The following is a 14,439-nucleotide window of genomic DNA, read 5'->3' as shown; positions in this document are numbered from 1 at the left end:
ACTTACAAAACCGTATTTACTATATTTTTAATCTCCTTTGTGTTTTAACAATAACCTTTTTATTTCTTTTTCCTTGGTCTGCCCCCCATCATGTCCCTGCTATGAGTTCTGCTTGAGCAGGCTCAGTCACCTCATTTGTTTGATTGTGATTTATTTTTTTTTTAATTTATTGTCTCTACAGATCAGTGGAGTTGTGGGAGGGGGTTGTATTTTTAAAAAACTAAACAATAAGCTTGAAGTGAAATTTCTCACCCTAGATATCTGGGTGATGCATGCTGAAGAAGGTATTTTTTCTTTCTTTTTAACAAGATTGGCAAGTGGAGTACTTTTGGCTGCTCAAGTGTGGGTTTCTTGTAGTGTTTGTTGCAGGAATAACTTTATTGAAAAATTGCATCACTACATATTGCGTGTTGCCACTGTTTACAGTGGTGTAATAACATTGAAGCACCTGTGTGTAGATACTTTTAAAAATAAATGGAAGTCAAAACCTGCTACTGACCAAACTAAAAGCACCTGATGTTTTCATTGCAGATGCTTCTTTGACCAGGCCTCTTCACCATCAAGCTTCTGCATGTCCTCACTCTCATGGAAATCCTCCTCCACAGCCACAACCTCCACCTCAAGTAGATTATGTTATCCCTCATCCAGTGCATCCCTTCCATCCTTCAATCTCCTCTCACGCATCTTCTCATCCTGTTCCACCTCCACCACCAACTCATCCTTTAGCCAATGCATCTGCTCCAATACCACAGCATCTTCCTGCAACACACCAGCCAATATCCCATCACATCCCTGCAACAGCACCTCCAGCACAGAGGCTACATCCTCATGAAGTGATCCAGAGGATGGAGGTCCAGAGAAGAAGAATGATGCAACACCCAACGTATGTCACAAATGTACTCAGAACAATATCTAAACATATAATTCATTTCCCTCAGGTTTGTAAAATGTTGCATGTGAATCTCAAACTGTTAATTGCATGGTTAGGAGCTGTTAGTATTAAACCATGGTAAGAAGTGTCTTTATATACCATCCCAGTCATGCCAGCATTAAGACTGAACCTGTTGTATTGCATCTCTCAACTGTGTCTTCAGGTAAGGCACAAATTGGGCATGGAAGGAAGGGAAGCTTATGTTTCTCTTGCACATTACTCATTCTCCAGATAACAGGCAGGATTTCCTTTTCAAACTGGAAGGTTCTTTTCAAACGTGTTGGATATGGCATGGTCTAGCAAGTATACCTTCTGTCTAACAATACAGGGTTTTTGGGGGGTTGGAAGTAGAGAATAGTTAGAATCCTCTTCTCACTGTGTCTCAACTGTCAGTACAACAGCTATGACTTCCTTAGGGTCTTGGAATCAGCCACAAAATATGCAAAAAGCAGTGTATGAGAATGCAATGCATTTGTATAATGTACTGATTTTCTGTTTATTTTACATCTGATAACCCATTTTATGCTAAGGTTGTGGGATAGCCTAGGAGTTTTACATTCATAGAGATATTTTCAATTGTGTTTCTTTTAAATTAAGACTCATTTTAGGAAATGTGGGCCTATATGACATGCAGTTTTTATGGAACTGTGGAAGTTGTTTTGCTATGCTTTTTTATTAAAATATGTACTTCTGGATTTTTTCCTCATAGTTAATTGATGAACTAAAGGGAGGTGAGGCTAGGAGAAGGTTCTGCTGATAGGTCTGTTCCCATGTTGGTCTGTACCACTGTGGAAAACTAGTACTTCTAACATAACCTTAGAGAAGCTTGATAGGTTTCTCTGGAGAAAGGTGAATTTACAGTGATTAGAATATTATGCTGTTAAGTGACTTTTTATTTCTCTAGACATGTAAATTACAAAACGTCTAGTCTGCTTTGTCAGGTAATTTAAGGTGGCACTGAATCTGAAGATAGTGTCCTGCTTTTGGTAAAATCCATGTTTTTTTGGTAGAATAAAAGTACCTTCAGAATTGAAAGCAACTGAAAGAAAAATGCTAATCCATTTCTTTCTGCATGTGAAAACTGGCAAAGTAACCTTAAGTCAGCCAGCAGGGGTTTTTTGAAGGTTTTTTATTCCAGAACTGTAGTTGTTCTATACCAGCTGGCACAGAAACAGCTGTGTGCTCTGACTGCTTGAGCTGTGATGCAAACATGTTTCAAGGGAAATGGCCTCTGACTAGTGTATTACTTTTATTATTTTTGCTCGTATAATTTTACTAGAAATAAAGTGCAGCATAGCTGTGAATGAATCTCAAATGACTTATGCTTTCCTACCTGCAGCCTGAAGTTAGGATAAAGTGATTTGTCAGTCCTGTAGTCATGTCTGCCAAGTGAAGGGCAGGTCACAGTAGCTGAAGCTGGCTTTATCTTTGAATATGAATTCTGTATTATAATTATATATAAGTTGAAATCAAAATAGTGTGTGGGTTTTTTTTTTTAATTTTAACTGTATTCCAGCAATTCAATCTATAATGTTTTGATTATGGATGTTGCTTTCTTGATACTAAAAAGAATGTGAAATTAACCTTTGCTGTTCTATGTCATTTAGACGTGCCCATGAACGGCCTCCTCCTCATCCTCACAGAATGCATCCCAATTATGGTCATGGGCATCACATTCATGTGCCTCAGACAATGTCTTCCCATCCTCGACAAGCTCCAGAGAGATCTGCCTGGTGAGTAATCACATACTATTTTAGTCCTTTGGGACTCAGGACTGAAGGCCATAATGTGCTGATCACAGTGCTGATAATGCATAAACCGTTAGTGAAGAGGTGCATGTGTCACAGCTGCTGTTCTACAGCTTGAGCTACAGATAAAATTCCATATAGATAATATTTCTGGGCACAAAAAAATAAATGTGGGGTTGCCTCTACTCATGTATTAATAATCCTCAATAGCTGATTTTAAAACTACTAGTCATGGTAGGAGTAAGATGATTCTTCAATAAAATTTAGATAAGTTTTTAAAAAACACATATAGAAAAGTGTTATGGTAGCTGTGCTGTGTTGTATGCTTTCCAAAGCAGTGGAATTGTATCTAGGAGTCACAATGTACCTTTACTGTAATGCCACTTTAATTCATGTGACAGGGAACTGGGAATTGAAGCTGGTGTGACTGCAGCTACTTACCCTCCAGGGCCCTTGCATCCTCACTTGGCCCACTATCATGCACCTCCTCGACTTCATCACTTGCAAATAGGTGCTCTTCCTCTAATGGTAAGGAGATAACTTATGAAAAATTATGATCACTGGTCATTGTAATTATTATGTTTGTCAGGAAAATTATTTTAAGGTTTACTGCATTAAATTGGACATGTATACATTGCTGCAAAAGTTAGCCATTCAGCTGGAGAAGGAAATAACTCCAGTGTTCTGTGTGTTGCTCCCAGATAGGGAGCTAGAACAGGCTCATGTCTAATAAGAGAAAACAGTTTAGGGCACTAACATTTCTAACTTCAGCTCTTGCAAAATGAAACATGTTTGAATTGTCATTTGCATTGCAATGCATTGACCCTCTGCATCTGATGTTTAAAGCTCAGATTCTTCTTTAATGACTTTTAGATTCTTAAATGTATCAGCTTTCCACCCAGTGCAAGAGGATTAGCATTGGTGCTATATTTTTAAGGTGTGTATACAGCACAGCTAGAATTCCATCTAGAGATTTGGTTGGTTGCAAATAATATTTGGTGTTGATCAGCTAAAGTACAGAATTTTGTAGCATGAAGTGTTAGAAACAATGGGAAGTATAAGGATAAACTAGTCTCTTATTGAATTTATATTTTTTAAATCTACAATAGAAAACAAAGGAAAGTCAGCATAACTCTCTTGACTTTTACAGAGTATTATTTTGAAATAATATCTGAATATTTATTTAAAATAGTCTTAATTTTATTTCTTGAAAATTCAGAGACACAAATTTAGTTGAATGAGTATACTTTGTGTTTCTGTGTGGTATTTTGTGTTGTTAACCCATATTATTTAACCCTCTCAAAGCTAGGTAATTAATAAAAATGGTGGGCCCATCTGTAAATGAATGCTTAAACTGTAATTAAAAATCAACCTTCAAGTCTTGTCCATCCAAAATTCCTCTGTTATTAGCCAGAATTGACATACAGGGATTGAACTGTAAATTTACAACCAGTACTGTAATAGCTGTCTCTTCATAGTCTGGTCTTACATTGCTTGTTCCTTTCTATTTGACTAACCAACTAAAATAACCCTCAAATACTTCCCTGATACATCAGGGTTGGTAATTCACTGGTGCACAGCTCACAGGGTACTCTGGAGAATTTGGTATTTGAGTGTAGCCAAAAGATTCTTACTGCCTTATCTCCTGTGCATCATCTATTCCAATGAAGATTTTCTGCATTCTTCTTCTGTTACGTGTCTGTATTTTCCAGTGGATGAGAACTTGCCTCTCTCACATTTATTTCATGGGTTGCACTGTAACAGGTAACATCACTTGCTTTAGATTCTCAAAACAAAAGGGCCCTCCTGGTAGTTCAGAGAACTGCAACTGCATCAGGAGGCAGCAAGTTAAGCATATGCCTGTTTTATCTATCAGGGCTAGTAAGTCAATTATGGTATTTTTTTCCATTATTGCTGCAAAATTTCTAGAAATTCAGAGTTCAGCTGATCCTTACATTACAGTGGGATGACCAACTTTTAACTGTTTTAACTTTCATAGGAGTATTCCTACAACTAAAACGTTTGGCCCCCACTGTTTATCTTCCTTTTAGAAGTAGAATGGAAGAAAGTTGTCACAGGGAATCTTCCCAAGTATTTCTGGAATCTGTGATAAAATATATTAGGGAGTCTTTCCCTTCTGCTCATTAACTGCTGTTACTAATTGATATAAGTGTCAGATGAAATAGGGTTCTTTAATTCTACAGAAACTTGTGTATGTATTTGTGTAGGGATATCTAATCCTCCTAATGGTGGTTCAGTAATCTCTGGATGAAATGGAATTGAACCTGTCACTGATAGGCTCTTCAGCTTGTTTTTAAAACATGCAAAGCTGTCATAGATGCAATTTTCAGGTCGTATTATGCATAGTAATGGGATTTGGTGGTGGGTGGTTTTTTTGTGTTTTTTTTAATCAAATATATCTTAAATAATGGAGGCTATCTACACACTTTCCAAATAGTTTGATCTACCTGTTCCATCAGAGAAGTTCCTGGGATATGCTGTTCCAGTCTCTTGACTCCAGCTTCTTCTACCTTTTGAATAGTGTCTTGTTGATTTTGAATTTCAGCGAGGGAGGGGGAAATAGCTGGACTTTACTGTTTGCCACCTGTGGTGTCAGGATGGATGCAAGCATTGAGAAGACTCCTTAATTTATCTGTGAACCTAGACTGCAGCTTGCCAGTAACCGGGAGATCTCTGGATCAACATTTTAAAAGAAAAAAAAAGTTAGTTATAGTAACTTAACAGATGCAACTGTTCTGTACAAAAAAACTTAACAGACTTCCTGGAAAATATCTAAACTCTCAGCTTAATCTGTCTTTGTACTTCAAGGTGAACTTCAGGTTTGAAATAGCCTTGATTAGCTGCATCAAGTTTAACTGTATTTTTCAAATAAGAAAATGGAGTTTTTTTAATGCGGGTGCTACTTTTTTCTTAATATAAACATGAATTACTGTTCTTCATTTTTTGTAGAACATAGGCTATTGAAGAGCACACACTTTATGTTCCACTCAGACACAGCTACAGTCAGGTTTTAGCTATGCAGCAGTACATTGCTTGTTCCTTCACACAGTCTCTCTATGAAAGCTGCAACTTTTCCTTGTTTACATTTGGCTTTTCAAGATGTTAATTGATCAGTTTTACTTCTTTTTGAGTAATGAAGTGGACCTAAGCTGGATAAGCTTATTGTTTTTTTTTAAATATGTATGAAGTTCATACTTCATGTGAACCATTGAATAAAAGGTTAGGATGGACACGATAAGTAGTACCATAGAGTGGAAGAATCTCTTTGCTGACTGTGGTGCCTGAGAGGCAAAAAGATCCTGGAAAGATGGAAAATGTTTAAAAGAAGGTAGTAAGGAAGAGAATCTTCCCTGTAGGTTGTTTCAAACCATTTTAGAATGTTTGTGTGGCAAATGGTTCTGATTTAACCTTGAATATTTTAGTTCCTGGAGTCTTGTGGTTGTGGGATGAGTCAACACAGAGCAAAACCAGATAATACTTGTTCCACAGGGAACAAACATTTCTTGGCAAACTTATACTGGAATTTGTAGGTCCCAAGTGTATTGCTTTGAAGTATATATCATAATTTTACTGTATCCAAAAGAATATATAGAAGTGCTTAGTGCAGACTAGCATTCCCTTTAAATCTTTATTCGTTAGCTTTAAGCTTTTCCTTTTTTTTTTTTTTTTTTATAGTCAATATGAAAACCTAACTGCAAATACACTTTCATTTCTGTGTGAGGCTGTTTCAAGAAACCTGAGATCTTATTTGAAGCTTGATATTAACTGTCCAAGGGATTTTAGCTCAACTGTTCTTAGTTGGGCACCATGGGTGCTTCTCTTTTGCTCATCTTCCTCCAGCTGGTACTAACAAATGTATTTAGTTAAAGTCTTACTGTGTTGGCAGACTGTTTATTCTGCAGCTGTAAAACAGCGGTTTTTTTCTTAGAGGTATTTTTTCAAAATACATCTCTGGACACTAAGCTGTGCTTTTTCAATATTTTACAGAAGACCCTGATACATAATGTATGTCAGATATTTTTGCAGAGGTGCTATGCCATTACCCATCAGGATAATATGAAGGCCTATTTATTAGAGTGAAAATGTATTGTTCCACCCAATATTTCTGTTATCTAAGTTCAGTAGTTCATTGTGGTATGTACTCTTGAGAAATTCTTGGTTGTTTTCATAGTCTCAGAATTAAATTTAGTAGGTTTCTTGAACAGATAGTGTCCAGAGGCAGAATTTGTTCCAAATGGGAGACCTGTCAGGGTGCCTGTTGCTGCTTTGGTGAACTCTCCTGTGAGGCAATTGGGACTGTAGCTGTTGCATTGCAGCAACAGACCCTGTAATGATGCAGTAGCTGCACTGGCAGATGCAGTGTTTTCCAGCAGATTGCTTTCAAATCCTGGTGAATCAGAACATCAAGCAGTGAAAGTCACTCCTGAGACTGGGGTTAGGTTTTGTCAGGAGTTTTCTTTCCTCTGAGCGGAGGCAGTTGATTCACAATAACAGGCAATGGGAACTTCCACATGGTGCCAGGGCTGTGCCTAGTAAAAACCTGGGAAAATAAATATGTTTATAGTATGGATGAGTGAGCTAGTTCATTACATGCGTTTTCTGTAAATGGAAGACAAAGTAGAATTACATGCTTAAATGGAGAATGTATCATAAATCACCAGGAATCTGAGAAAGGCTGTATTTGTGGCTTTTATTTGCCATGGTCATCATTTAAGAAGCACCATGTAAACTGCTTGTAAAAAATTGCATTCTGTTTTTCTTTTCGAAAAAAAAAAATATTAAAAAAAAATTCTTTCTCTGTCAGATTTTAATTACCAGACTAGATTTGGTCTGTTAGTAACTGTTCACCAGGGAAATGCAGGGGGCATATTTCTGGAAAGGAAAGGGTGAAAGGAATCAAACCAATATTGCCAGGAAGCTGGTAATAGGCCTGTGCTTTCTCATAATGCATTAATTAATTCAGTTTGACACCTTTATATATGTTAAGCTTAGAAGTGTCTGGTAGAAATAAGAAGATCCATACATGAATACTTGACTTTATTAGTAGTATCTGGGATGTCTGACATATTGACAGCCTCATGAGATTAATTTTGAGCTTTCATATACAGTAGCAGAGATGTTGCCAGCTGACAGCACAGAAATGAAGCTAGCACTTAGGTACTTAATGTTATTTCCAAATAAACTCTGTTTACAGTCCTTGTAATACTGCACTTCGTATGGTTAAGTAAACTGAATCTGATCATTTGGGGTTTCTTTCACCTGTTCATTAAAAATTGCTGCTGGTGTGTTTTCTGACACAAAGTCAGTGCCATTATTCACTCATCTTGTGGGGGGAAAAATGGGATGCAGAAGCCCTGCTGTGAAGGTGGTCCTTGGTATTTAACTACCTTTCTTCCCTCCTGTATGAAAAATGCTTGCAGTGCCTGTTGGGTGCTGGACATGTGTAATTTGTGCACCTCCTAATCTGCAAGGAAGTCAGTAGATGCTTGAATATGGAGTGAATGTAGAGTCGCCTGTGACTTCAGATGCAAGTTCTGAGTGTTACTTTTTTTATCTGCCTCTAAATTTGAAGTGTGTCTGAAGATAACTTAGTTGTTTTGGGTAGAGATAAGGGTATTGGCTGTTTTTTCCAGACTGGTACTGGCCTTGTTTATTCTGTGGAAGCAAAAACTTGTATTTGAGAATCTATAGTAAGTCCTTTTCATAACTTCATGCATAGCTTTTAGGTTGCTTTTGTTTACAAAAAGAAGGTAGACATTTATGGCAGTTTATACAAAGTGGGTTGAGATGTTGAGACTTGGGAAGTGAGACCAAGCAATGTGTAGTGCAGATGTGGAGAGATTGTAACAGAGGGTCCAGACTCATTTCTGTTTTGCTTTTGGTTATGTTAAGAGAGCTCAGAGTGGTGGTGTGTTCTTCTGTCAGTTGGAATTGCATGCTAAAGCTGAGGAGTGTAAATAATAAGTGATTGAATAAAATCACAAGGATCTTAAATTTTACAAAGTGAACAGTAAAATACTGAAACTGTTCTGAATAGGTTTAACTGAACGTCTGCTGTTTGAATAGGTACCAGACATGGCGGGCTACCCTCACATCCGTTACATTTCATCGGGATTGGATGGAACATCATTCAGAGGCCCTTTCAGGGGCAATTTTGAGGTTTGTAATAGAATAAAACTAGATGTATGTCAAAATGTGTCCTGAGGGAATATGGGGAGGGTGTATGATAGAGCTAGTTCCATTTATAGATGTAAAGGATCATAAAGAAAATACCCTTTTTTAATAGAATGACCTCACTATTGTGAACTGGGATAAAAGCATCTTGAAAAGTCAGTCAATAAAAGGTGCTGGACACGGTAGGCTTAGGTGGTTATTAACTGACAGGACATCTTGCTTTGCCCACCAGCCTGGTTACTAGGATGTAGTATTCACACAATATGTCTGTGAAAAGTAGTGGTGTCTCTCAGTAACTGCCAGGATCCTCCTCTAATGAGGGTGAAACTTGGCAGCTTTAACAGTGCTGTCCTGAGCAAGAATTGAAGCTGAGGGAAGGAAAAAAAAGGAGAAAGCAAAAGGTATCAGATGCAGAGAGTTAATGACCTAGTCCACTGAAAACATCTTCAGTGACATCTCATGGTTCTAATAAACTCATTGCTGGAGAAAAATTAGTCATTCTATTTCAGCTTTAGCAATATTTTTGCTTCTAAGCCTTAATGACTGTTAGAAAGCAAATATTTATGTAGTGCATTTTAATTGCATTTTCATTGTTAAATGTGCAAGTACATGTGAACATACTGATAACCATTCCTAGCTGACAAACAATTCCTTATTTTTTCAGTAGTAAAATAGTGTTTCCCTGTACCTGAAAACACCAGACAATGTTGTGTTCTTTTTTCTACTGAAATCAATCACTTTTCCCACCCAACATACTCTTTTTTGTTTTGCCTGTGTTTGAATAAGTTGGAAATTGAGAGTTTGTCATTCTGCAAATGGGTTAGAATAAAATTAAAATATTCTTAATGTAATTGAGATAACAGTCCTTACACTGTTTATTCCTTGACAATTTTTTAGGAGCTGATTCACTTGGAGGAACGATTAGGCAACGTTAATCGTGGAGCAACACAGGGAACTATAGAAAGATGCACATACCCACATAAATACAAAAAGGTGAGGATTTCTCAAAGTGTGGCCTGCCTGTACTATTTATTAGAAAGTGTAATAAAGTTTATGTTTAGCTTAAATCTGCAGAAATGTCAGCTTCAAGGAGTGCATGTTTTCTGTACCTTGCAGTTTCAAGGATTGTAAGCAAAGCTTACAATGTAAACAAAGCTTAGAATGCCACTTCTTTCACAAAGAAAATGAAGTTAAGAATTTGGTTCCTAGATAAAGAGCTAGTATCACTGTAATGTGATAAACAAAAGTGTTTTGATATGATTTAGTAACTTGTCCGGTTGTTATGAATAGTCTTGTGAGCAATGCAATAACTATTGGCAATAGCTAAGTTGTCAACAGACTTTGGTGGGAACTCATAAGAAAAAGTAAGACTTTATTTTTACAGTTAATTTTACAGTCCATGATGTTTACCTACTTGGTGTGCATCATTTTAACCTTTACTTTGACCACATTAGTAAGACTGTGGTACACTAGAAGTTTTAGATCTGGTACAGAATTTGGGCAATTTAAGTGTCTCAAAGGAATTTTTTTGCCTCTTCGTGAATGAAATGAAGCTATTTATACGTAGACAAGAAGTAAAAGGATTGGTTGCAACAATATGAAATTAATAGTCACAGTCCAGTAGACTTTTGTAATTAACAATAGTTAAATAAATCTGAAATATCCTGTGATTTTGCTCCAAGTGCTAGTTCTTGATTCATTTTGGTTCAAATGTATTTGAATAAATATCATTAAATGTTTTCAAAGTAGAATGTGTTGAATATGTATTAAAAACAGATTTTACTCAGTTTGTCAATAATGTCATCTCTACTAACAAGGTAACAACTGATTGGTTCTCACAGAGGAAACTGCACTGCAAACAAGATGGGGAGGAAGGAACAGAAGAAGATACAGAGGAAAAGTGTACCATCTGTTTGTCCATATTGGAGGAAGGTGAAGATGTCAGGTAAGGAGTACCACTGGGTATCAGAATGTTAATGTTCTGGCTTTGAGATCATACTTGACTATGGCATACTACTCTTCACAGTACTCCTAGGTTAAAAGCTGCAATTAAAGACAATCTGTCATTGAACCAACACAAAAACCAAGCTGCCATTGAAAGCACACATTGTTCAGTCTGTGTGGTTGTTGGGTAGAATGTAGGTTCTTTTCTTAGGGTCTTTAAGAAGTTGACTGTTTGTCATAACATGTACCCAAGCTGATACCCTTAATTAATCAGGACTGTTAATTTTAGTTCTTCTGGAGTGATGCTACATAAGCTATAGCAGGTTTAAGCCAGTGTCATACAGCAGAAGCCAGCTGATAAGCTTGACTGCATTCCCCTTACCCATTTCTTTTTGGAACTAGACAAATGCTTTATTAACACTCATGTTTTTCTTTCTGATGACAGGCGCCTTCCATGTATGCACCTTTTCCACCAAGTATGTGTAGACCAGTGGCTGATTACTAACAAGAAGTGCCCCATTTGCAGAGTGGACATTGAGGCTCAGCTTCCTAGTGAAAGTTGACACTGCTTTCCAGAACTCTTCTCCTCCCTCTCCTTCCCTCTCATCCTTCCTGGTACTGCAGTCAACCAAAGATGGCATGACTTACCTGCGCAGATTTGGAAGCATTGACCCTAGAGTGCTGGCTCTGCTACATGGTACAACTAGTGCTAGACCTACAGTTTATGTAGAAGACAGTTGAGTTCAGTGTATTTATAAAATATTTTTTTTTAGGTTTTACATTTTTTCTTTTAATTCATTACTGTATTTTTGCATGGTTCCTTGTATTGCATTTGTTTGCACATATTATGGGCTTTGTGACCCCAAACTTGCAGGCAAGATTAGCTGCTTTAGTAAGTAGAATTGTATGGTCCCTGTTTTGTTTTTTTGTTTGTTTGTTTTACATAGTATTGAGCTTTGAAAGTATGATTTCAGTCATCTAACTAACCTTGAATTCCTTAATTTAATCGGTCATATATTTTAGTTTAAATGTATAAAGATCATCTAGAAAAGGATAATATTATGTATTGAGACATTCCTTAATTAGGAAAAAATGGCTGCTGTATATGTACAATATCAGTTCTGAGTCAAATAACATCCTTAATACTGGGAACAGAATATTAAATATATTCAGATTGATACAATTAGCAAACTCATCACCAGAGTTTTTGACCAGATTTTTGTGTTCATTTTAAAAATTTTAGCACAATGCAGATATATTTGAATGTCAATATTAAACATTTAGACTGCTGTTCAGATTGTATTTATCATTTCCTTCCTGTGTCTAGAAATTTGAATTCCTAACTTAAATACTTGCTGCTGTGAAACAGCTCTAGTGAACACTAAATGTTGATATCAGTTAGGTGGGTTGTAGATACTTGCAGATTGAAAGAATTATTAGAGAAATGGAAAAAGACCTTAGAATCTGTTTGGTATTCTGCTAACTTAAGTTGAAGTATCTGCGTACACTGAGAGGGGGTTTTGTTTGGTTTTTGGTTTGTTTTTTTAAATACAAAAACATTCAGTAAGGACTTAGAGCTGCAGGGTTTTTTGTGTTTTTGGTTTCTTTTTTATTATTTTTTGGGGGTTTTTGGCAGATATACATGCATTCATAGAACTTCTAAGGATTCCGGGCTTGTCCTGGGATTTTTACTCGTTTAAAGTTAATAAAGTTAGCTAAATCCAGTTGTCTCTTGTTTTATTTTTCATTAGCAAATTGAAAGCTTGTAAATTTCTGTAGAAACTGAGACACAAATTATGTGGTTACCTAGTTTTTGCCTTGATCATAGATTCTCTCTTTATAAATTACCAACAGTCCATCACTGATTGAAATATTTTCTATAGTTAAGATTTGCTGCGTAATATAGTATATAGAATTAAGTTATAAGGTACTGACATTTCGCCTTTGGAGGAGGTTTTAGTCCACATCAGGATTCAAGTTGTTCATCAACATTCTTTCACGTATGATAGAATCTAGTTTATTTAAATGTGCTCAAGGTTGCAAAATGCAAATGTGCAAAAACATTGAGACAGTTTTGCTGTCACTTTGGAAAAGGTGTTCCTCGGGGATCATAGATGAACATGTCAATAAGCTTGCATTAAGCCACCTGCTTTGTAAGTGGATTGAATAATAAATACCTTCAGTTTCTCTTGTCTTTGTCTTTAATCATCAGCTTAAACATAAAATGGTTTACAGTAAACCTAGAAGGTGAAATGTTATGTTTACACTAAAAAAGCGATCCATTTATAAATATTATCTAATTTGATGCCTGTTTTTGTCTGATATAGCTGCTTCCCTTTTATTTTTTAATCTGTTAGGAGTAGCATTTGCCAGTGCTGTGTCTATTGCTGACAAGAAACTTAACACCTCTGGCACTGAGGCTTTGAGTGGAGAGAAGTTTTATTCCAGCACGTTTGTTAAGTGGACATTTTCAAGCTTAATTGCATTGCTAAAACTGAATTTTAAACCACTTGTGTTTGTACAACGGGGGATATGGCAAAGAGGTAACACATAATTTGACCGCTTCAAAACCTGACATGGTTCATGCTAAAGCTTCTTGAAGATGATGGCTGTGGGAAACTTGAAAGTGAGAATGACATTGAAGCTGCATTGGTAAAAATGACTAAAAGTAACTGAACAGACACTTTCTCTTCTTCAGTGACTTCTGAAAGAAGGGATGCTTGAAGTCTGATGATACTCACTTTTAAAAGTTTCCAAGAAGACACTTGAGAGACATAGGACAAAAAACAGGGCCTCTGAAATAACTGAGACCTTGGGTAGGTGATAGAATCTGTTTTGGCTTCCTCACAGGACAAAGCAGCACAAGTGTGGGTCAGGAGTTTTTTGTTGGGTTCTGGTTATGGTTTTTTAATACTTTCTAGGAAATCTTACGTGCACCTGACTTGGGTGCCTGGTACTAGAGGTATTTTGGTGGTCCATGAATTGACTTGTTTTATAACTGCTACTGGTATTGTCTGGCTTTTAAATGTATGTGTAACATTGTAATGTGATGTTGAACACTTAGGTATTTGCCAGGAATCCGTGTTCTGATCCTACGTGCTATTGCAGGGCTAATAAAGCTGCAGCCTGATTCTGTTCCGGAAAGTTGTGACTTTAACTATAATTTAAGGGAAGGAATAATAATAGGCTTTTGATTTTGAAAAGTTCCACCACTTACTGTGCTTTATATGCTTAGATGCATTGCCTTAAGTTTTCTGCAGCATCTTTGAAGATAAGATTCTCCACAGTATGCATCAAATTACTTTTCATATAAAATCCCATTGTCAAAAAGAGATCCTTTTGTATGCAATAAATAAAATGTTAGACTGGTTTCATTCAATATCTGTTTCTTACTCCGGTTTTTGTGTGGGTTGCTTGGTTGGGTTTGGTTTTTTGCCTTTTGCCTGTGTAGAAGCTAATTCTTTCGGGTACTGCCTAAGAGAAGATTCCCGGCGGCAGGATATGTTGGTGACTAGGTACTCCCTCCCCCAGGAGCGGATCTGCCCTGTTCCGCGATGGAGGCGGCGGCGCCGCAGCGCTCGGGGTCCGGCCCGAGCCCTCCCTGCCGGGAGTTGTTCCGGC

General features: G+C 37.0%; 2 protein-coding genes across 4 annotated transcripts in view; both read left to right on the top strand.

Annotated features, from left to right (window-relative positions):
* Nucleotides 1-14,193, top strand: part of RNF111 (ring finger protein 111) — a 32,587-nt gene extending 18,394 nt beyond the window's left edge. Inside the window, exons 7-13 of one of the 3 annotated variants that reach the window (XM_009994409.1) lie at nt 532-883; nt 2,539-2,664; nt 3,081-3,207; nt 8,767-8,859; nt 9,772-9,867; nt 10,716-10,819; nt 11,264-14,193. In XM_009994409.1, the coding sequence (XP_009992711.1) occupies nt 532-883; nt 2,539-2,664; nt 3,081-3,207; nt 8,767-8,859; nt 9,772-9,867; nt 10,716-10,819; nt 11,264-11,381 (1,016 nt within the window). In that variant the 3' untranslated portion in view covers nt 11,382-14,193. Of the gene's footprint in view, nt 1-531; nt 884-2,538; nt 2,665-3,080; nt 3,208-8,766; nt 8,860-9,771; nt 9,868-10,691; nt 10,820-11,263 lie in introns of all 3 variants that reach the window. The other 2 variants (XM_009994408.1, XM_009994410.1) reach the window with 2 other exon arrangements.
* The window catches only part of CCNB2 (cyclin B2), a 6,313-nt gene continuing 5,275 nt past the window's right edge, over nt 13,402-14,439 (top strand). The window contains exon 1 of the mRNA XM_009994529.1: nt 13,402-13,470. Coding sequence (XP_009992831.1) covers nt 13,402-13,470 — 69 coding nt within the window. The remainder of the gene's footprint in view (nt 13,471-14,439) is intronic.

This window comes from Chaetura pelagica, unplaced genomic scaffold (genome assembly GCF_000747805.2).
Source record: "Chaetura pelagica isolate M959 unplaced genomic scaffold, ChaPel_1.0 scaffold222, whole genome shotgun sequence".
Taxonomy (NCBI): Eukaryota; Metazoa; Chordata; class Aves; order Apodiformes; family Apodidae; genus Chaetura; species Chaetura pelagica.
This window is presented reverse-complemented; position numbering and strand designations above follow the sequence as displayed.